This window comes from Brassica rapa, chromosome A09, assembly GCF_000309985.2.
Source record: "Brassica rapa cultivar Chiifu-401-42 chromosome A09, CAAS_Brap_v3.01, whole genome shotgun sequence".
Lineage (NCBI taxonomy): Eukaryota > Viridiplantae > Streptophyta > Magnoliopsida > Brassicales > Brassicaceae > Brassica > Brassica rapa.
This window is the reverse complement of record NC_024803.2, coordinates 44,422,704-44,445,717: the sequence shown is the minus strand read 5'-3', so window position 1 is coordinate 44,445,717 and position 23,014 is coordinate 44,422,704. Positions and strand designations below refer to the sequence as shown.

The following is a 23,014-nucleotide window of genomic DNA, read 5'->3' as shown; positions in this document are numbered from 1 at the left end:
GGAAACACAAACCCAATTTCTCCTAAACACCTCTTAAACAATGAGGATGGCTCTTACGTGCTCGTTATGAGGAGATAATGTATAATTGATACTAGTGAAATTAAAACTAAACTCAAAACAATTTGATTTTGAAGATCCTGATCACATAATAGTTGAGAAAGTATCTAACGAAGTTTTCATCATAAAGCAACAACAAAAAGGGTCAAACAAACTTTGAGAAACCAAAGGCAAGAGACCATGTAAAAAGATGGAACGCATTCCCCAAAGTATAACAAGCTCTTCTTCACTTGAGGGGGATGAACCTGGAGGAGTGGGTAGCACCAACACCAGGCCTACCGTGCTTAACCGGCTTGTACGAGATGGAGAACTCAGCCAAGTAGTGACCAATCATCTCAGGCTTGATCTCGACCTGGTTAAAGGTCTTCCCGTTGTACACTCCAATGATGCTTCCGATCATCTCTGGGACAATGATCATGTTCCTCAGGTGGGTTCTCACTGGCTCTGGCTTCTCACCTTGTGGTGCCTCCCTTTTCTATTTATCAACCCAAAATAAAATAAATATTAAAATTAAACATAAAATAGTGTTAAATGGTTAATCAAATAGAATGTTGAAACGAAGACATTCTAAAACTACAAGAACTAACTCATGTTTTAAATTAATGTCTGAAATGTAAACTAAGACAGCGTATCCAACAATCACATGAACAATCTTCAGACATCAGATGAACAAGCTAGAAGACACAATCTGTCTGAAAATGTTTACAAATGAGAATCTTAGCTAATCTAGAACTACGAATAACACCACCAATCATTCAACTACGCCAACAGAGAGATAGAAATGACTTACAGCCTTACGGAGCTTCTTAATGAGAGCCATAGGCTTCCTGGTCAAACCTCTAGAGAACCTAAACCATTTTCAGACAAGAGCGAAATGTCAGAACAAACATAAAAACATCCATTACACAACAGTGTAAAGTCTTTTTTTTTTTAGAATTGTATTTTTACCTTCTGCGAATACGAGAAGGGAAGAGCTTGACAAGGTCATCAGTAGACATATCGAGAAGAGCATCGAGATCGACTCCTTTGAAGGCAAACTTCTTGAACGTCCTCTTCTTCGGGACTCCTGCCGCTGCAACCTCTGGTTCCACATCAGCCTACATTCAACACAGTTTTTTAGATCAGAAAATGAAACAAGAGAATAAGGTAAAGAGATTGTATAGGATAGTGTTGAAGAACTCACCATGTTTTAGATCTCAGCGAAGGATAAACGGTTACAAGAAGATGGTCTGCGTTGAAGTCTATGGAGGCGATAAAGTAGGGAGGATGTTTAGTTTTGCTAACACTCTTTATATATATCAGACACACTTGGGAGCCCTAGTATTAAGAGTTCTTTATTTATTATTTCGGGTCTCTGTATTCGTTTTATTTTAATATTAGCACAAACCTTCGTTTTGTGAATTATACAACCTTCTCTAATCTAGATTAAATGTATTAACCACTAAATATCCAAACGATGGATTGAAAAAATTCAGATTAAAAGTTCGATTAAGATTACAAAGAATTGTTAATTTTTTTTTTTTTGTGAATTAATCAAGAACTCTTTGGTTACATATTGTATGTAAAATTATGCTTAGGTTACGTTAGTAATCAACTTTTCAAAATTCTGATTCATATATGTGCATTATAAATAGTAGAGAAAGTGAAAACTAATTTTAATCTTTTTATTTCGAGGAACCTGATATAGTACGTTCATCGTGTATTGAGAAAATGTCACTAATAACTTTAGTCAATCGTCAATCGAAAATAAAAAGTCACCAATTAATTTACGAAAATTCCTTTTTCCTTCTATTATTACTACTACCAAAAACTGGAATATTTATATTATTCATCTAAATTTGTAGGAAATTCCAGGACAAAAGTTTTGTCTATAGAAAAATATGAAAACTATAGAAAACCAGATTCATTTGAAAAGTAGAGGAAGACAAGAAAACTCTCTTTACAGGAAATGTATTTTCATGGTAACTTTTTTTAGTATATGAAAACGTTACAAATCCCAAATTCATGAAAACCCCTATAATCCACCCCCCTCTTCATGATGCCTGCACTCAGTGACCATTGGACGGCCTGAACTCAGTGTAGCCATTAACCCCAGACGAAAAACTCGGATTCGAAGAGTCCAAACCAAAGTATGCGTTATGATGGTATGCTGTTGTATCCCCCAAGTTACTATTATTATTCCTCATACCTAGTAAAGACAAGTCCACGTTCGCCATTTGCCACTGCGTCGGTATCAAACCATCTGCTGCATATGGCCCTCCTGCTGCAGAGAGACCATTATGTGGCATGTAGTGGTATCCCTCTTCTCCAAAACTCCTGGATCTGCCACCAGACAGTAACTCACCTGAGATGCCAAAATCAGCAGCACCACCACCACCATGGTAAGAGTATTGCCTGTCCAGCATCTGGGGTTGTGAACTGAACATGCTTCCATTAAACACCATGTTGCTGCAGTTCTCGTCTTCGAGCAGGTCGTTGATGATATCGAGGTGAGGGAACTCGTCCGTCATCAAGTTTTGTGCTTGTTGTCGAGAACTATTGCTAGTCACGGTGGGTGCATAAGGGTTGTTCATTCCCATGTTTACAGAATTTAAACTCCTTCCACCCAGGAAGAGCCCATCTTGACTGAACGGGAAGCTTGACTGATAAGATGATGTCGGTGTTTGCGAGTAAGATGCTGATGGCAATGTGGTTGGGTGGAGGTTGAAACTAGATGATGAACCAGGAGAGTTGCCGACTATGGCGTGTTTGTAGGATTGAGGAGTGTAAGTTTGCTGGTTGTGTAGCGAAGAGTCAGGACCTAGACGACCAGCTGAGCTAACCGACCGAGGAAAGGATGTTGTTGGTTGAGCCGAGGAGACGACAATAGGAGCAGGTCGCATCGCAGGGATAACTGGAGCACTAGAAGGCCTTGTTATAGTTGTTGTTGCAGGTTGTTTTGGAGCAGGGATCTTTTGCACATCAGCTCTGAGACCAATATCTGAAGAAGGCGGCACTACTTGATTTGATGAAGGTGGTCCACTTGCTGGCATTACTTTCTTGTTTGGTGCCACTGAAACGTTCTTTTTCTCCAGTTTTGGCTGAGTTAGTGGTGAAGGATTCTTGGCAGCAGTTCTTGGAGAAGTAAGTACAGCAGCGCTCTTCTCTTTAGGTCGATCCATGTCAACCGAGTTCACAATGATTTGAGCCACGTTTTGTACCTGAAAAAGGTAATTTGTAATAATTTAATAAGCAACTCACTTGTTATCTAATAATTTAAAACCATGAGTGACCAACCTTTCCCACGGGACTACGATTCCGAGAGCTCTCTGGCTCCTGGTTGTGGGAGACAACAACCCAACCAGACTCGGAAGTAGAATTCTGACTCCTTGGTTGGTTCTTTCCTCTGCAAATCACAAGGTGTCTCACCATCAGGAAATCAGAACACACAAAAGGAGCAAGGGGAGGTCAAAACTAAACTTACTTGTTTGGCGAATTCTGGTTTCGGAAAATCAAGGCATTCCCTGTGTAGGAGGACCCATTGGTAAACCCAGACCTGATGGAATCGTTAGAACAAGTCGATGAACTATCTTCCATATTGGACTGATTCTTTCTTTCTGCAATTCCATTGGGTGCAGATATGGAAATGTCGTTTTCTCTGCTGCTCCCTAAGGCGGCAGTATCCCAATGAGCAGAACTACTGTCCCCATCTTCTAAATCAGGGTGAAGAATCTCGGCCGAACCATCCACAGAATCAGAAATGTCGGATACATCTCCAAGAGTATCAGTTTTTTCAACTAGGGATTCTGCTTTCTCTGCGACAGAATCCTTTTCTTCCTCGAGATCCTTCTCATGTGTTGCAAAAGTCGCCTTTTCTTCCTTCCTTTTGTCCTTCCCTCTGTTTCTGTTCCGTTTCTGTTTCGCCTATGAATGTGCAACAACCAAAGAAACTCTTATCAACATTCACTAAGCTGTATAAGACAAGCAGAAGTAGTAAAATTTGTTTTTGGAACTGAAGAAAGTATCACACCTGTTTCTTCTTAGATTTCTTCTCTCTCTCTGCTGCTCCCCTTTTGGCCCTCTGTTCGGTTTCTGCCAACCACTCTTCCTCTTCCTCACGAATTAGTTCTTCCTGCCTTTTTAGCGCAACAGCTTCACGATATGCAACCTCGATTTTGCTGCTGCAGTTGTTACAGATATTCAAGTACGATTACATAAGCGCAGCGAAGGACAAAGACAATGGAATACCGTATAGAGACATATTGAGTGTATTGTTACTTGAAGATATGGCTAAGAACAAATATCTCCACAGTTCGTCGTCCCAACTCAGTTAAACGTCTCTCATCACGCTCAATGGCTTCATTGTTGTCATCTTCTCCATCATTGACGTCCTAAATTTGCATAGAAGAACAAAAAAAAAATTCCTCAGGGCAATGCAACAAGTCCTCTTAAACAGAAAAATGAAAAAAAAAAAAAAAAAAACGAATTTCTGCCAAATATATATATATATATATAGCCCATGAAACCGACCTTTGTACGGTTTCGTGGACCTTTATCCGAATTTGGAGGCAAGGGTTCAAGGGCAGCTCTCTCTAGGAGTAACAGCACATCATCAGCTAATACGAACATATCTTTGTCCACAGTAACAAGCGGAGCTGGCAATTCCTTGGGATCTAACGATCTTGGCTTAGATTTCTTGCTCTTAGTTTGGCCTTCAAGAGCCTTCAATCCGCTATACAAGAAATCCATCACCAAAGTGGCTATAACTTCCTTCTCTATGAAAAACTGTTTTACAACTCCTTTTAGGATTACGTCCATTTTCTCTGTAGACATCCGACGTCTAGAGTTTTGGTCCATCCCTAACCAGAAAACGCCGAAGCTGCAACCAAGGATTGATAATCCATTCCTTTTTTAGGCAAAATTGCTTAACTTGAGAGGTAAAGATATTAGATGAAATATAGAACTATGGCAACAGTTCTATACTAGATGGGTGTAAATCCCAGATAGTGGAGAGCCACAGCCACCAAATAAAAAAAAATTGAATGTGAAACTAAATCAAATTTATATTTGGGATCCAAAAGCATGGTGGAAACAAGATAATTCTAAGCATGGCAAGATTTCTTCAACAGTAAAGGTAACTACAGCTACTTCCTCCTCATTTTTGGAATCTAGAGAGTTAAAGGTACAAGTTGCAATGTGAAATACCTCGTCCATCTTGCCTTGTCCTCTATCAACCTCTCAAGCTTGCTTCTCTTCTCTTCCACAAAAAGTCGGCAATTTTGCACCACATTTGTCAAATACACCCTAACAAGCTCTCTCCTATACCCACGATAAAGGCACCGAAAAGGTCGGTCCACCCTCTCCCTGCAAGGACCAATTACAGAGTTATTAACCACAATACATAAATCAGTGACACCGGAAATAAATAACACGTTCCTATATTAAAATTGAGAACTTATGAACTTGTGGAGATGTAAGTTAATGGTAGCATGGACAAAATAGACGAGGTAACTTTTAGTCAGGCTCTACAGTCTACACAGAGGTGAGGTGAGTCTCGCATTACCTGATAACCTGAACTTGAGCCTCGATGGTAAGACAGTCGGAATCATCTACGAACCCGTCATTTAATTTCTGTGACTCTATAAACTTTTTCCAGCCCCAATCATGCTCCTTCTTCCAGAACCGGTGCAGCGTATCTGCAAGAGGTGAGTTCAAATGTCTGCATATTTAAAAAGGGGCAAGCAAAATTAGAGCTCAAAAACTCACCTGAAAATTTGGATTTCTTTGGATCTTTATTCGCCACAGCAATAGTAAACTGAGCAAAATGACCCCAGCCTGTCTCAAAGATAACAAAAGAACCTACATGACCATGCAATCCAGAGGGAGAAAAAGGGGACCACACAGACCACAGGAGAAAAAAATAACTAACCTGGAAGAAGTTTTTCATGATTTGCAACACAGAGGAACAAGGAGAGATGATGCCAAACATCACATCCTTGGGGATAAATTAATATATACCTGACAAAATTAAGATAAAGGTAACAAATTTAAGTTTTAACTGTGAGACAAAATTTAAGGATGGGAAAGATTAAAATATGTTATGTACCATTTGTAGCCGCCAGCTTCAAAAACACTGCTACGGAGCTCCCTTTTCTTGATTTCTGAGAATTTCTCTATCTTCCATTTATGTTTCACAAATAATTGAGACGGTCTAAGGCCTGGGAAAAGATTATAGAAGTAGAATAAGGCACATGTATATGATACATATAAGAGAGGAAGTAGCTGGTTTTTTAGATGTGATGCAAACTTCACAAAAAGAACAATTTAAACTTGAGAGACAACTGCATGGACTGTGGTGGTCACATCTGGCCAACCACTTATCACTTTGTAAAACGTGTGAATAAATTCATTTTGAAGATAGCCACCACAACCAAGTGATACAAAGTGGAAACACGTACCATAGTCATCATCATCATCGGTATCCCAGTAAGAGGGGGAAGTCGATGGAGTCCCATTCTCCACTTGAGTAGAACACCTCCACTGAGAGAGTGCTTCTCCTGATAGACTGTATTGTCCATTTGTACTCGCCTCTACTGATCTCCCCACTCCAGAATCCTCATCAACAGTTTCTGCCATTCCCCAATATGAAACTTTTTTTCCGTCAAAGCTCTCTCCCTACTTCAACTATAAATTAAAAAAAAAAAAACTAATAAGACCAATTGTTAAAACAATATGCCAATGCAAGTTAACACTCTAATGAATCAAACTAGCTGAATCAAGCAATTAAGTTGGGATCATCTGCCTCTTGAGTACAATTGGATCATATTCTCTCTCAAACTGGAGAAATGAATCCAAGCCATTAAACCCCACATGAGATAATCAAAAGGGGGCAATAAACCCTAAACTCCAATCTCAAAATCAAGATTTGAACAACAACAATAATAATCCAATATTTGATTTCGTTATCAACTACAATCTCCAGAGAAACCGCCCAATTTCATCTAGAAATCGGAAACCTAAACCAAACCCAAGATAAAATCAACGATCGAAAAAAATCGAAAATAACAGCTCTCTCTCTCTCGGGTTAGAGAGCGGTTTTTGATTACAGGAGCCTGAGCCCTGGCGAAATCAGAACGATAAGGAAATGGATAGCGAAGGGGGCTTAAAGGGGGTGATCGTGTAGATCGAAGCGAACCTGTGATGGTGGGAAGAGAGAGGCTTTATTCCTTTGAATAGGTTAATGGCAGCTCGAGAGAAACCAAAGATGACGACGGAAGGAAGAAAGAGAGATAAATAGGAATAGAGAGAGAGGGAGGTCGCACGAAACAGCTCATGGACATAACACACACACGAATAAAACTCTCTTAAGAGATTAGTAACTCTTAATTATTTTTATTTATGTATAGTTAAAAAAAATTACATTTATTTAATTGGATTTTTTTTTTGATTACTACTATATTCAACTTGTATAATTTAAATAATTCATAACATATTTAGTTTAGTTTCCTACACAAATTTATTTAGTTCAGAATAAATGTATATTAGAAGAAATATTTATGATATGAAATTGAAAACAGTTTTACTATTAAAAAAACAAAAGACTTGACGCGGTTAGATTTAAGATGGTATATATTTGAGTGAAAGAAATATTTACTTTATTACGAAACAAATCTTCTTGCAATATTATATTTCTGTTTTTAGACAAATAGTATACCTTAACTTGTTTATATTTGGATCTGAAAATCACTAGTATTTTTACACCTAGATAGACTCTAATATATGCATTCTTTGAAGTTTTAAAAAGTCCAGCGAGTCCTGTTTAAAGATAGCTAATCTAAATTATCAATATTTTACAAAGGAGCTAATAAGTTTTAACTTTTAAGTCTTAATCAGTTTTTCTTTTTGGGTGTAACTAGTTTTCTTCCTTTAAACATTTAACGACATCGATGGGACAATAACAGGAAAAAAAATATCGCCCGACACATTGAACTTCGATTCTAATTCTGTTATCTAACATGCAAGTATGTAACACGTCTGAACCATTCCTTTTGCTTGCTTACATGGTAGTTAACTTTTTCACACTTACTACTATCTCAATTTTTAACCCTTGTCATCTGAGAGAGTTAAGGAGGTATCCTGACATGGGCTTAGAATACTCTAAAAATCCAACCACACATGAAAAATGGGCTGACAAATTGACAACTATGATTAAACTGGTAAATCATCTTACACATATATTATTGCATCTTTCATTAAAAGTAAAAAGTAAAAAGCACATAGCTATTGCATAAAGCTGATATATGTATACGCTACATAATCAGTTATATTTTTATATGGTTATTAACCTATGTGGTCGGCATAAAAAGCATATATGTATATATATGCATGTACGTGGTAGCCCTATAGTATTAAGAGACCGTTAATTAGTTTGGCCATGCAAACGGCTGATTAGACGACGGCCCTGGCTGGTAGTAAAACGGAGCCGCTGGGTGTTGCCACTTCTTGAAAACCGGCGGCTTCTCCACCTCTTTCCCCACCGTTGCTCCTCCCTCTTCATTGCCGTTGGTGGCTTCTGTGGCGGTGACTCCGTAGGTGGTAAAAGAGGAATAACAATTTTCCAGTTTGCAACGGATGGGTTTATCTTTAGAGGCGGTGGAGCCCGCCGCTGCAGCCTACTCGACTTTCGGTTTCTTGCTGTGGACGACATCGCTAGTGTTTCTTGCTGCCTTTTTGTTTTTATGTCTATGAGGGTGACTGTGAGTATGTGTTTTATATAGAGGGATGTGTTCAATTAAGTGTGCTTGGCTTGTATGTTGGGTAAACGATCGAATCTTATAGTATTATTTTTCCAATTCTTTTAAGTATTTGAAGTATTTTTCCTTTTGACTAGTATATCTTATAAATTTATAAGTTTGACTATATTCTTTTATGTTAACTTCTTCTCTCTATTCCTCTTTTCATTTTTTGGTTTCTACAAATATCCGATTAGTTTGTACGTTTCGGCAATGCTGGTATGTCTCTTTATTTTACTACCGATCGAATCAAATTATCGTCGTCTAATCTCTATTTATGTTACAAATGATAACCAATTATCTTTAATATATGAAGTATTATAAACGACTCTATGAATAACGACTCCAAAATGTAACTATTATGCTAACAAGTTGCAACATTTTGAAACTTACAGAAAACTTCACATCTTTATAATTTACAAAAAATTGTATGTTATGAGGTTCAGACCCCTAACTTGAGATAAAACCTTTTAAATTTTTGAACTGATTGCAAATTTTCAAACCAAAAAATAATAAAGACCAAATTAACTTCAAACCAACGAGATAATATAACTTTTTTCTATACCAACTTTAGACTAACCAAATCTATTTAATTTTATGAGATTTTGTGTGCCACATAGAATGGAAAGAATCACATTCTAGTTTTTAAAAAAGATAATATGTTTTTAAATAATTAGCCAGTCTCTTATTATAATTATCACAAAATTAATTAACGGTTTATATTATTTAGAGATAACCTTTATCAAAAATTCAGGTCATATATATACGACAAATTTATTGATGTGATATCATATTATAATCATGCATACTAAGCTTGTCCATTGGATTACAACCATACTATAAAATAGGAATATACATACTTTGTACAATTTATGAAGAAATTCATTTTGATGATGGCCACAACCAAGTTCTTACAGAGTGGAACACTAGACAAAGAAAAAAGATTGCAACAAAAACATGTACCATTCTGCACTTGAGTAGACGATAATAACAAAAGCTACTAAGTTGAAGACATTTTAATAACAAAAGATAGTCTCACATCACAAGATCAAATCTTATATTTCAAATGATTCAGACGACAATAACAAAAACTACTAAGTTGATAGACATTTTATTAACAAAAGATAGTCTCACGTCACAAGAGCCAAAGTGTTTTCGTTTGAAGCTGACGACTAGTTACTACCGAATAACATACCGCATGTTCTGCTTTTTCTCATCTTCAAGACATTAACAGTCTTGTCATATATCTCAGTCCCAAGCACATCCTGTACAATATGATTAAAAACAGTCACTACTATTTTCTGTGAACAACTCTGTCTTTTTGTCATTTATAGCAGAAAAAAATTAATACCTCTATCGGAGCTCCTTTCCCATTAGTTAGTCTCGAAATTATCCAACAAAATCTCTTTTGGATACCTTCGGTGTCATCTCTTGCAAGCAACTGGTAGAGTCTCGTAAGCACATCACTGTCAGTGATAAACTGCAAAACAAACAAACAAAATTGTTGTCAAAATAGTAAAGCAAAAACACAAAACATAAAGAATTACTCTTCTTACCTGTGAAAAAAGATTCAACACACTTCACTATGTTTCCAACGACTCTATAGATACGTTAGGGAGAACCAGGAAGATGAGTGCCTTCAACAAAAATAAAACTAGAAAAGTAAGAGTTCATCTGAAGAGAACCAAACATGCTTGTGAAAGAACTTTGTCATCGTTTCCACCATTGAGCAGGGGCTTGAGAACCTTTAAAGCATCTTTTATCTGAAATATATGATTTATGTTGATAGAATACTGTGATGAACACACAACAAAACATATGTGATTAAAAAAAAATTTTTAGAGAAACTACTTCATACCTTGGGAAAAACCAATTTGGTTGCTCGATCAATGAGCTTATCCACATAGTGATCAAGGTGACGTTTATGCATGCATAATACATACCGAACCCAATACTCGGGCCTATAGGCGCAGATGAAATACACACTGGAAATGGTTTAACTAAGTCGTTGGAAATTACCGGGTCAAGTAGTCATCAAGATGCTGAGTAAGATGCATCAAAAGACTAGTGTAGACCATGGCAAGCCGGTTCCAGTCATCGTGTTTTGTCTCAAACCCAATGATTGTGTTCCACAGCGGAGATGCATTATAATTGCTTCCAACTATAAGTGTAACTCGAGTAAATAGGTTTTTGATGTCGTTGTGAGGTCAATTACTGTTGATGGACTCTTTGCAGTAATGTACCCAAAGATCAACCAAATGTGTGAGTATCTCAAGGGCTCTTTCATACACGTTATATGCCTTACCCCTTGACCCCAAACTATTCTCAGCATTTTCATATTCAATCCATTTCTCGTAGTGGAGAGGATGCTCCAAGAGAAAAACATCATACTTCAGCAGACCGCTTTTTACTTTTATTTTTCTATAATAAAACACACATGTAGAAACTAATCAACACGATACTCATCTGCCAAAAGAAAAGAGTTAGAGAATCTGATTAGTTTTTGTGAAATTGATAAACTAAAATTCATGTTCGGTTTCGTTGCATAGTTACATTTGTTTCTTTCGTTTCTTGTCTTGAAAATGTGTTTTATGTTTGAAATTTGGTAATGTTGATGAAGTAATGAGGACCTCATTGATAAGGTTTCTCTAAAGAGAACTTCATTGATAAGGTTTTTCTAAAAAAGTAGTAACAAAAACGTTGTTGCAATATTTGTGCATTTACTTACCAGCTTCCATGTTCAATTTGTAATTTGTAGAACCGAAAATATTTTTGGAATATTTTTAATTAAATTATTTGCAAACAAAAATCCCATGACAATTTAATTAAATTCAAATATAATTAAACTGGATTTTAGATTTTAGAGTTTTATATTAAAAAAAATCAAAATTCACCTGTAACTAGATTATTCACCTATAAAAAATAACTATTAATTCATAAAGAAATAAATCAATAATTTATGAAACTAAGCCAAACATAAAATCGACTAAATAATGAGTGAATGAAAACAAAGGTAGCAAAATACAAATTGAATTGAAGTTTGTAGATATAATATTGTTATATTACAATGGATTTTATAAAATAATTTGATGAATAGTTTTTCTAATTTGATGAATAGTTCATGTTGATGATACTAATTTTTATAACTAAGATAATGATACTAATCTGTTGAAGCTCCATTGGCCTATTATTAATACTAATGGTTTATTAATATACATCTACGCTAGGAAATCCCAGCTTGAAAGCCAAAAAAAGATATTGTCTATAACATATGCATTTTGCTTTTATTTTTTATTTTTTTGACCTTTCATCTGCAAAATAAAAGACTTTCCTTTCATATAAAACTGTACTAATCTGTTACCAATCGGGCTCGGACATACATAACGTATGAGAACACTTCACTTGAGTTATATAATTTAGCAAAAAGAAAGAAAAAAAAACACTTCACTTGAGGCATGATGCTTTATGAGTTTATGTTGATGTCAGCATAACCTAGTTGTGAATGTTTATGATGACATCATTTACAGTCATCATCAACCAAAACGGACAATGTCATCAATGGTCATTGTCGGTCCCATGCACCAAAGGTACCTATCTTGTCTTCCTTCACCTCATGACCAAAATATTATATAAGAGACACTCCCTCAATCACCACAAGAACAAACACATAAACCAAAGATCCAGAACGTTCTTCTTTTTTATACATAAGACACAACCTTTGTGAGAAATCTTGAATAAGGTTAAAGAACAGAAAATGGAGAGCAAAGACTTCGACTCTTACAATGAGCGCAAAGCTTTCGACGAGACAAAAGAAGGTGTGAAAGGTCTCGTTGATGCTCACATCACCGAAGTTCCTCGTATCTTCCGTCTCCCACAAGGTACCTTATCGGATAAGAAACCCTCTCTTTCTTCCTCGAATCTTGCAATCCCTATCATCGACTTCGCAGACATCCACGTGTCACGTCCACGTGTCGTTGAGAAGATCAAAGATGCGGCAGAGAAGTGGGGTTTTTTTCAGGTGGTCAACCATGGTGTTCCTTTAAGCGTTCTTGAAGAGATGAGAGATGGAGTTCGAAGGTTTTTTGAGCAAGATCTCGAGGTTAAGAAGTCTTACTTCTCGCGTGAAGCCACCAAGAAATTTGTCTACAATAGTAACTTTGATCTGTATAGTTCTACTGCATGCGTTAACTGGAGAGACAGTTTCGCCTGTTACATGTCTCCTGATCCCCCAACCCCTGAAGAGCTCCCAGTGGTTTGCAGGTAGAAACCTAGTTTTGTTTTATCTTTCAAGAAATTATACAAAATATTATCGTTTAGAAATTAATACTGTATATAAAATGATATAGTAGTTCTAAATCATAATATATATATATACATACATATATTATATGAATAACTAAATACCAATTTATCCATGTTGAGAAATTTGTAACTGTAACATCATTTATATTATTTGAATTAGGGATGCTACGATCGAACACTGGAAGCATATGATGAGTTTAGGTGATTTGCTCTTTGAACTCTTGTCAGAAGCTCTTGGTTTGAGTTTTGATAGGCTTAAGAGCATGGATTGTATGAAGGGTTTGTTTATGATATGCCATTATTACCCTCCCTGTCCTCGACCAGACCTAACTATCGGCACAAACCATCACTCTGACAACTCCTTCCTCACCATTCTCCTTCAAGACCAAGTCGGTGGCCTTCAAATTCTTCATCAAGACTGTTGGGTCGATGTCTCACCCATTCCAGGGGCTCTTGTTATCAACATCGGAGATTTCATGCAGGTAATAGCTCATTGATCCATTCTTTGTGTTGATTTTCGAAGTGAAAATATAAATACGTATCTAAACTGTTGTAAATTATAATTCACATAATTATAATTTATGATGTTTTTCTACAGAGAAAATAAATATCAGATTTTGAAGTAATATAAGTACGAATCTAAACTGTTGTAAATTATAATTCACATAATTAACATACGAACCATAAAACCTATATTTGATTCAATCGTGTTTTTTAAGTCTTTTGTAATTTAGTTTTTCGAAGTTAATTCACATTTGTTCACAAGCACTTTGCATGTTTTTTATAACAAAAAATGTCTGCTTTTGTTGAGAATCTGAGAGATGTCTTTGATATGCAGCTAATAACGAATGACAAATTCATAAGCGCAGAGCACAGAGTGCTTTCGAACAGAACTGAAACGAGGATTTCAGTCGCGAGCTTTTTCACCACGAATTTGCTTCCAAATTCAACTGTTTATGGACCAATCAAAGAGCTTCTCTCTCAAGAAAACCCTCCAATCTACAGAGAATTCACTTTAGAAGAATACACAAAGGGATACGTTAAGAAAGGCCTCAACGGAACTTCTCATCTGTCCTATCTCAAGTTATGACAAACACTTGGCAAAAATAAAATAATAGTACAAGCCGTCTAAGTTCGTTGTAAGATACATGTGTATTTCATGCATGGTGGTCCAGTCCTCGTTCCATTGTCACCTCTCTATACCATCTGTATCAAAAAGAACGAAGAAGAGCTTTGGATCGCATCCAAAGCTACTTCCTTTGTGCCAATAAAGTTATATTTCTTAATTAGTATCACAATTTTTTTTTAACAAATTAGTATCACAATATTGCAAAAAGATTTTGAAACTTGTTTGTTGCAAAAAGATAGATCTATCTTAGTTTGTCCAAATGTTACTGAGCCAACCAATCCGATCAAAAGGTGCTCGTTGTAGTTCAGCTTAATTATTCTTATTTTGTTTGAGACTTTGTAACATATCTAGTTTGGCTCTTTATGTTCTCATGAGATCTGGCCCTAAATTTTCAACTGGTTTTGTTTAAAAGTAATAAGCTATTCTTTCTTTTATATGATCAATGTATTCATCTTTTCTATAGATACCATCTTGGTCAATGGTTTATACACTCTGGAGCAAAGCTAAAATCTATCTTCTTAAACTCTTATATATCTAATACCATCAAGATGTTTTGGCCCGATGGTTGAATAGTCTGGTGTATTTTGTGTGTGTGTGTGTGTTTGAAGGATATTCAACCATCGGGCCAAAACATCTTGAAGACCAGCTCAAAGAAAATTGTTGATGCGTGGTGCTTACTATAGTGGTGCCTATCACAACCGTAGCCTCTCCCACTAAAAACCATGTTCCATACCCGGTTTATCTTACACAAATTAGCTGAACCAATAAAAACCACGATGAACTAGTAAACCAATTTTGACTTAGTTTGAAGATTTGAAATCTTTTTCACGTCTCAATCAAATTGCTTACAATGGAAATTTCCTTTCCAATCAAATTGTAGAGGACTCAAAAAAGAAAGTATTATAATATAACTAAAATTATCCATCTCTAGACTCAAGGGTTTCTAATGACTCAGGCACCTAGCTCATCTCACAACCATTGTAAATCATCCGAGAATACAGGTTTTTCGTATTGTTTGGTTTGAAACCGACTGTTTTATTTAGCTAGGGCTTTACTTTTCCCTTTAATCTGAGCTTTATTATGTGCCATGTATGAATCTCAATGTAGTCAAGTGAATGGTAAGGAAGGTTCTTCTACTTATCTTATGCTGTTGCGCCTTAAGAAGAAACATGCGCGTTTTCGGAAAACCTACGGGGAGTAAGAGTCTCGAAGATTGAAACAAGCGCTTCGTGTGACATGCCTGAGGGGAACAAAATGGGTCTCTTGCTCCCGAGATCAAGATTGTAAGTGGTGCTTTGGCTGCAGACAAATCTGAGATCAAAGATTGAAAGAACCGCTTAAGCTGTCCTAGCTCGCTATCTTTTAGCTTTGTTCACTTCAGTTAAGTTGCTATGTACTTTAAATATGGAGTTTTATATTAGATTTTTTTTTGCTTCTTCACCTTATTACAAACTCAAACTTATTATATTAATTCCTTATTACGAGTTTGCTTAAACCTAGCAAGTTTATTTTTTGCCCTGTCCATTTTCTTCATCATTGTATTGATACTGTTGGAGGTCTTTCTAAGAGGACATGAACTCAAATAAAAGAGGTTTTGGAAATTTACAAGCTTTGGGAGAATTCTTGGATATACAGTGTTAAATTAATGGCTAGCAAAGAATTCGACTCTTAGCCAAATTTCAGTCTGTTTTAACCTTTGTTCTATTTTCTGAATTTAAAAAATAAGAAAATCACCTACACAGTTGGTGTGACTTTTTTGATTCCTTAGCACATTTGATGCAAAGAGAATACTATTCACATCTTTTTAAAAAGTATTACTATTCACTACTATTTCAATGGAACTATTCAACTACTCATTATCTCCTTTGACTTATAAACAGTGAGCATACATTTCTCTCCAACCTCACCCTCCAAAATAATTTTAAGAGATTCATCTCTAATTATTTATTTAAAAATTCACAAAACAATATAAAATTTTCAAAAAATAAATAAAGAAGACGAAAGACAATTTGGGTTCAAACTAAACAGGCAATATTGAGGAACTTCTAGAACATCTACTACTTCCAAAAGAGAAGAAACATCTCTTCATCACTCTGTTATTATCACCACCACTACTGCTACAACCTTCCGCAGAACCTCCACCGTCTCCGGCCACCATTACAGCCTTCCCGGTGTTCCGGCCAATCACCTCTTGAACAGCCAAGTACATCTGGCGATCCAGTGAAGAATCCATCGAGATCGATCTTCTTATGGGCTGGATCTCACTGAATTGACTATCTTTTCCACGAGTATTGATGCATTCATCTCCCATACTCGTCACTTTATGAAACATTCCCTTTTTATTATGCATTGCATGAAGATCAAACTTTTTTGGTGAAGGACTTATCAACACTTCCTCCGAGGTAGCCCTTTCTTGTTCTGCAAGTAACTCTCTGCTTCTCACGCTTTGTCTATTATTACCATTACTGCTCCCAAGCTCAATCACGAAGAACTCATTGTCACCTCCTTGAACCGCGTCGTTTCCATGATTCCCATTCCTAGGAGGAGAACTCGGTGCAGAAATTAGGTCAAGAGAGAAACTTGCGTCCCAAGAAACGCTGGTTCTGCACAAGGGACAATTAGCGTTGCCCTGAAGCCAAATATCAATGCAATCAATGTGAAACACGTGGCAACAATTAGGAATAATCCTCAGCTTCTCGTCTTCTTGAAACTCGTTTAAGCAAACAGAACATTCTTGGGAGCTCTTGTCCTGATCTTCAACTCCAACAACGTCTCTCTTCTTGAACTTGAAGATTGGGATAGCTCTGATGGCTGACTCGTCAAGACCTCGGTTTAGCTCATGAGAAGAGTATATCATTAGAGGGTTTTGGCTTCTTCTTCGGCGGCGGAAGATGTCGATTTGGTGCCAGTTAAGACAGCATTTGATCACGAAGATGTAGTAACTTACAAGCAAGAAGGCAGTAGCTAAGATTCCGATCACTGCCACGGCGAGAATGGGAAAACTCGTGGCGGAAGAGCTTGATCTTGGGAATAGAGGGCTTGTGAAGGTGGTGGATGGCGGCGGTGGCGGTGGAAAAGCTAGATTGTTGAAAGGGTTGCGACGGTCCGTTAAATCCATTGACTCAAAAAAATCTATGAAAAGAAGGAAAAAAATGTAAAATCTAGCCTTGTAGGGTTATACTCAGTAGAAATAAATGAACAAATCAAATAATTTTTCTATTGAATCTTTCTCTTTCTCTAAACAAGAATCTGATGTGTTTGTATATATACGTGAATGCGTGTGACAAAGAAAGACCAAAGGAGAGGAGCAGAGAGTGGTAGAGGAGAAAAACATAAATGAAGCTGAGGAAAGAGAGAGAGTTGGTGAGATTTTTAGAGGCTCTTTTATATGATTAATGTTTTAATTTGTTTAGGTTATCATATTTGTTTATTGTTTACTACATTTAAGCTATCATCCTTCTTAATTTTTTATTTATTTTGATGTTCTCGATCTATGCGACTGGTTTGCTGTAAGGGTTCTTTGATTTAAGCAGTTTTTTGTACTTTTATAAGAGTAAACAATAAGGGAAAACTACTTACTTATTCCAAGTGGATTAACTTAATCGGCATTTTGATTATAACTTAGTTGGATATAGTGAAATTAAGTTGTGTTTCTCCATGTAGTATACTTTATATTTATTCAAATGTACTGATGATAAACTTGGATTCGCTTATCTAGTCTGTAAACTCCAGCTAACCATGACTGTTAGTTGCTAATTTGAATATTATTTCTTTCCAAATTATTATTGAGACTTTAAAATTTGATTTGTAAAATACATAATTTGATCAATATTCACATTTTGTCTGTAAATTGAGAAAATTATTGAAGATTGCATAAATCTTTAACCCCCAAAAATTATGGTGGATCTAAGCTGTGGCTCAACACGTTACAAAAAGACACAAAGTTAGTAAGACTTATCGTCTCTTTGTCTAGCACCGTGAAGAAAACATGAGAATTAGAAGAAATTTAGAAAAGTCAAATCCACCGCTAGAAAAACTCAAAAAGTTTTCGTTATAATTTTTCATTTCCTATTTTAGATTTATGGAATCTGAGAATAAAAGATGACTCTGGCAGACAGAATAAAAAAAAATTTAAGGACGCCACAATGTTTCCATACTCTATCGTGTATGTATGCTCTTCGAGTTTGGCTCACAGTGATAGTGACACTGACAGAACATGTTCGGTGAGAAATACAGTTTCATGGTATATTTAAATGTTTCTTATCAATAATTTCCCATCTTCAGAAAATAGTATTAATAAAATTCATACCTCCACAACTAAAATATTTCAGTAATAACAGTTGTGGCTTCAGTAAGTCTGTGTATATATAATTTATGTATTTGATTTTCATATAGGTGCATATGTATACTCGACTTTTGCATGGCATGGATATTTTGAAAGAGATACCATAAATTTATTATTTCTCAGATTTTCAAACAGTGCAAAAGGAAAACGTGGCCACGATGGAGACATAACATAGTGGACACTAATTTTCAAACTGATTATTGTATCTCTTGAATAAAACTCGTTTCAAAAAAAATATTGCCAGGCTTGAAAAAAATCAAAAGAAATCAAGACATTTTGATTACCTCCCGATGGAAATCACAGTTCTCAGAAATATAGTGGGAAATATGAAAATCACAAATCGACAAAATAAGATTCAGATTTGTGGTTATGATTTACAAATAAACAAATACTACCCTAACAGAGCAGCAGAATAATATATCATATGTAACTTAATTACATTGTACTGACTTTACTTTTGAAATTTTCTGAGAACGACATTAAAAACTATTCATTCCAGAAACTTATGAAAAAACTCAGTAGATTTCACATGGGAACAACGACGAAATAGTTTGGTTCAGTTTGGGAAGCATGTCATATACTATCTGTTATTTATAACTCAAGGAAGAGTTTTATATATATATAACTCAAGGAAGAGTTATATATATAGTTGAACTAGAGTGTATTCAACTTATATATATTTATACCGATTCCATTAGTGTAGTAAATATTTGATTGCTCAATATAAAAAAAAAAAAAACTTAAGGACTCCTAACAAAAGGTTAAATATTTCATTTTGACATTGACTAAAGACTATTTGACGAATGAGGTCCTGAGAATGTATCGTAATGCGCCAATTGGGCTACTGAGCTTAGACTTCAACAGTGAGCCGGATCAGGAGCACACGATGCTTGGTCGGTCACGTGAGTGCGTCAGACATTTGTAAACGTGGCTCAGCAAAGAATTCACGTTATGCGTATACAATTTTCTTTTGGTTTAACGTTTTTGAAGTTCCAAAGATAAATTAGAACTATATATATATATATGTATATATATATATATATACATAATTTTTAGAACTATATTAGTTGCATTCAGAATCGTATTATATCCTTAGGGGAAGGCTCTTATATGTAAAACATATGTAGAAATTACTTACTAGTTAATCCAAAACTCTAAGCTGATCATTGATCAAGTATATATCTTTTGCTAAGAAGATATTTTACAGAAATCTTTGGTATTACGCTACTAGCAAACAATGTAAACGTTATTCAAGAAAACGTAATCTCATTCATTTTCGAAATTAAGTTGTACTCTTATTTGTAGTTGATGTTAAACAAAATATTTGACTTTTATTCAAGAAAGCTTGAGCAGCTTCTTGGGTCAACGTAATTTGACTTTTTGATGTGTTTGAGAGTCAAAACATCCTTTTCCAATGCTGTTTCATATATTTGCGGATCATTAATGAGTTAAAATTCAATACGTCTAAATTACTCTAAACTGTTAAAATAAAAGGGTCTCGAAAGCCGATAATAGTGATGATAGAAACTGCAATTTTTTTTTTGTGGTAAAATGTTAATATTGAAGTTCTTTGACTAGTTTTCCCTAAGTATTTAAAATATCATTAACACTACTATCAATTTCTTTTTATACACAGGGGAATGTATTAAATTTGATTTAGTTTCGAGACCCTTTTGATTTGGGTGCTTTTATCTGTTTATCCCTCCCTGTTTGTTCCATAATTTCTAAACCCAATTGGGTAAGCTGCGTGGATCATGGGGGTTACGCGTAAACTTGGGCCGGGCGATTGGACTTCAGATTTATTCCAAAAACTTTTATTCTTTAACTAACCATCTCAACTAAAAAGTTATGATTATGCATGAAAATATCAATAAACTTTAAATCAAAATTTTCTCAAGCTTTTCTTTTTGAAATCAACAAAATTTTCAAGTTATCATGCTATTCATATGAAAGCATAAGTTATACATGATCTGACATAAATATCTTTGGGCACAACCGTAATTTACTAGTAGTAATTTATGTAGTTTAAAATGAAACTCAAGGTACTTAATTGACACATTTAAATACTAAATTGTTGATGTATCATGATAGTTATACATACGATGATTTTGTTAATGAATTAAACTATGTTTTCCCAACGAGAATATTACTACCTTTGAATGCTACTAGTAATAACTTAGAATGCATAAACCCATAACATTTTACATAACTTGCAATTATTATTTTGAACTAAAGAAGCTTCATCTATTTGGTTAATTATACTTTTGCTTATGTGTATCGGTTCGTCATGGAACATTGCCGATTATATGATAGATTCATCCTAAAATAAATTATAATAATATGATATTCAATAAGTTGGTTCATGCACGAAGACATAACTTTTGAGTCTAGGTTTACCTTGTCCCCAACCTCGAGAGAGCCCTTGCACTAGTCGTAGTGGCCACAACAAAAGGTATTCTGATTCTTCTTCAGTCTTAACCACACAATATATATTTTTCAGGATTATTAATCTACAAAAAGAATGACTATTTTCAATTTGCTTATTATTCGCTTACTGGTGATTTAAGATGGAAGATCCATCTCGCTTTTAAAGATTGTTGGATTTTTGGAAAAAGTTTTTGTTAATTTTTGTTCTCAATATTTGATTTAGGCTCTAATTAACTTTAAACTGTAAATCAGGCTTTAATATGAAATGATTGATTTCTAAAAGTTAATACAAAGCTATTATGCGTTTTGAAAATTTCAAGAAAAGTAGTATAGATGTAGTCATATTATAACATAATTTTTGTTTAAAAAATGCCTCAAAAATGTTAACAAAACCACATGCAACAAATTTAATTTATTCATGTACGATTTTTTTAAACGGTTTAATCTTTGTATATAGATAATAACATGAAAAACATAATCATTTGCTGTAATTACTCTAGCTAATATATACATATAATTCAGTCTTTGCAGTGGTCGGATTCAAAGTCAATAATATATACCGAGTCAGATATAAACTACTTATAGTAGCAGAATCGCAATCATTATTTTATAATGACGAAGGGAAAGGAACCCAGGTATAACATAAAAGAGATGGAGAGAGAAGAAAGAGAACTGCTCCATACAGCTGCATTGTAGACTAAAATAAAGTTTTAAATATGTACGGGCACATAGAGGATCGAATCCACGACTAGGAGCAGCCAAAAAAGGCTAACTAATGTATTATTTTTTAAAAAATATACAAAAAGAAAATTAGCTATAGATGTAGTAGTAGATCCACTTTGTGACTATGATCATGAATTAACCATCATCTAGATACATCGGACATGTCGTTTTCTTTTTTTTTTACAACTGACTTAACGTTAATTGTAGATATTTTGATCCTAAATCACAAGGATGCATGAATCATCAGGAAAACCCACGTGACAAATAGCTTAATAGGTTAACAAAAATCAATTTGAGTACTAGTGTCAGTAAAATAATTGAATTAACGGGTGAAATATACTATGGAATGTTCACTCTTACGAAGTCCTCTCATAGAAGATTCTTCTTCTTTTTTAATAAAGAGTCGTAGAAGTTTCTTAATGATAGTGACACACTCTTGTTATTCTGATGGAACTCTACCGAGGAGTTTTGTGGACCTAGTTAACTGATACTTGTTGGCTCAAAGCTGATGCCCGTTTTGTAGTTATAAGATTCTAGAGTATGTACATATTATAGGTTGTGGATTTACGTTTTAAAGGTTGTAGGTTGAGTTGTTTTCCGAAGACGTCATGAAAATGCAAAGATCATAAGCCCAAACAAACTCAAGGGCCGATTCATCTGTGAGTCTGCAAATAAACTAAAGATGGTGATAATAGTAGATCTGAAAAAGTTACTAAACCTAAAAAAAAAGTTTTTTAGTTCTGTGACTAGAATGTTAATTTGACAAAATAACTGATAATTTTTCTTTGTTAATGTTAAATGATATTATATAGTATTTATACGGTTAAATGTATTTTGATTATAAGTTTGAATTTTGCTTTTGTATACATATTTAACATTTGTATAGATATCAAATGCAACGATGATAAGTTAGTCTTTTAAAATAATAATCACAATATGTAAATGATACGCAAGTCTGAGATGCTTAATTAGTATAAAATCAAATTGCAATACCTTTTGTGTTGCGTTCACAACTTAAAGATACAAAAGACCATTTATAAAATATAATATTTTATGTTCAGAAAAAATAAATATAATATTTTATCAAATGTGAACATAATTAATTTAGAAACTAAGCCATTCATACCAAATGGAATTGAGGTATCGATCTTAAAAGACCAAGCAGACACTTTAGACTCCGCGATTACTTGGTTTACAATCTCGCCCTTCAAGACACGTGGAAAAAGTGTATAAACATGGTCCAACGAGAACTTCTGAGTC

General features: G+C 35.0%; 4 protein-coding genes and 1 pseudogene across 5 annotated transcripts; 1 reads left to right on the top strand and 4 right to left on the bottom strand.

Moving 5' to 3' along the window:
• Window positions 1-80: 80 nt before the first annotated feature.
• On the bottom strand, window positions 81-1,383 carry LOC103843661 (40S ribosomal protein S15-1). The gene is made up of 4 exons (XM_009120409.3): window positions 1,241-1,383; window positions 1,006-1,154; window positions 848-905; window positions 81-532 (listed from the first exon to the last, which is right to left on the bottom strand). Exons 1-4 carry the CDS (start codon window positions 1,241-1,243, stop codon window positions 284-286), a joined length of 459 nt encoding a protein of 152 aa, XP_009118657.1. The 5' UTR covers window positions 1,244-1,383; the 3' UTR covers window positions 81-283.
• A 482-nt stretch (window positions 1,384-1,865) lies between these two features.
• On the bottom strand, window positions 1,866-7,414 carry LOC103843660 (TNF receptor-associated factor homolog 1b). Of its 2 annotated transcripts, none has more exons than XM_009120407.3 (13): window positions 7,232-7,414; window positions 6,495-6,720; window positions 6,143-6,254; window positions 5,966-6,054; window positions 5,803-5,871; window positions 5,600-5,732; window positions 5,242-5,400; window positions 4,567-4,915; window positions 4,315-4,427; window positions 4,067-4,217; window positions 3,521-3,960; window positions 3,334-3,442; window positions 1,866-3,257 (listed from the first exon to the last, which is right to left on the bottom strand). In XM_009120407.3, the coding sequence occupies exons 2-13, from the start codon at window positions 6,670-6,672 to the stop codon at window positions 2,106-2,108; spliced, it is 3,054 nt and encodes a 1,017-aa protein (XP_009118655.1). In that variant the 5' UTR covers window positions 6,673-6,720; window positions 7,232-7,414; the 3' UTR covers window positions 1,866-2,105. The 2 variants fall into 2 exon arrangements, with proteins under 2 accessions (XP_009118655.1, XP_009118656.1); XM_009120408.3 differs by having other exon boundaries at window positions 4,067-4,214.
• On the bottom strand, window positions 6,695-8,763 carry LOC103843659 (annotated as a pseudogene).
• A 3,757-nt stretch (window positions 8,764-12,520) lies between these two features.
• LOC103843658 (1-aminocyclopropane-1-carboxylate oxidase homolog 6-like) lies at window positions 12,521-14,419 on the top strand. The gene is made up of 3 exons (XM_009120405.3): window positions 12,521-13,088; window positions 13,291-13,612; window positions 13,969-14,419. The coding sequence occupies exons 1-3, from the start codon at window positions 12,583-12,585 to the stop codon at window positions 14,218-14,220; spliced, it is 1,080 nt and encodes a 359-aa protein (XP_009118653.1). The 5' UTR covers window positions 12,521-12,582; the 3' UTR covers window positions 14,221-14,419.
• A 1,329-nt stretch (window positions 14,420-15,748) lies between these two features.
• Window positions 15,749-23,010, bottom strand: LOC103843656 (RING-H2 finger protein ATL1-like). The gene has a single exon (XM_033279703.1). The coding sequence runs from the start codon at window positions 17,375-17,377 to the stop codon at window positions 16,280-16,282; it is 1,098 nt and encodes a 365-aa protein (XP_033135594.1). The 5' UTR covers window positions 17,378-23,010; the 3' UTR covers window positions 15,749-16,279.
• Window positions 23,011-23,014: the final 4 nt, after the last annotated feature.

What these genes read in the sequence shown, in the direction of transcription:
- LOC103843661 (XM_009120409.3), bottom strand. An exon ending in CCTTCTCGTATTCGCAGAAG is followed by an intron (nt 906 to 1,005) that starts GTAAAAATACAA and finishes AAAATGGTTTAG; the next exon opens with GTTCTCTAGAGGTTTGACCA. An exon ending in TTAAGAAGCTCCGTAAGGCT is followed by an intron (nt 533 to 847) that starts GTAAGTCATTTC and finishes GTTGATAAATAG; the next exon opens with AAAAGGGAGGCACCACAAGG.
- LOC103843660 (XM_009120407.3), bottom strand. Translation starts at nt 6,672, where the DNA reads ATGGCAGAAACTGTTGATGAGGATTCTGGAGTGGGGAGATCAGTAGAG. An exon ending in TCATGAAAAACTTCTTCCAG is followed by an intron (nt 5,872 to 5,965) that starts GTTAGTTATTTT and finishes TCTTTGAGACAG; the next exon opens with GCTGGGGTCATTTTGCTCAG. An exon ending in GCTCAAGTTCAGGTTATCAG is followed by an intron (nt 5,401 to 5,599) that starts GTAATGCGAGAC and finishes TGGTCCTTGCAG; the next exon opens with GGAGAGGGTGGACCGACCTT.
- LOC103843658 (XM_009120405.3), top strand. Translation starts at nt 12,583, where the DNA reads ATGGAGAGCAAAGACTTCGACTCTTACAATGAGCGCAAAGCTTTCGAC. An exon ending in GAGCTCCCAGTGGTTTGCAG is followed by an intron (nt 13,089 to 13,290) that starts GTAGAAACCTAG and finishes TATTTGAATTAG; the next exon opens with GGATGCTACGATCGAACACT. An exon ending in ACATCGGAGATTTCATGCAG is followed by an intron (nt 13,613 to 13,968) that starts GTAATAGCTCAT and finishes TTTGATATGCAG; the next exon opens with CTAATAACGAATGACAAATT.
- LOC103843656 (XM_033279703.1), bottom strand. Translation starts at nt 17,377, where the DNA reads ATGGATTTAACGGACCGTCGCAACCCTTTCAACAATCTAGCTTTTCCA.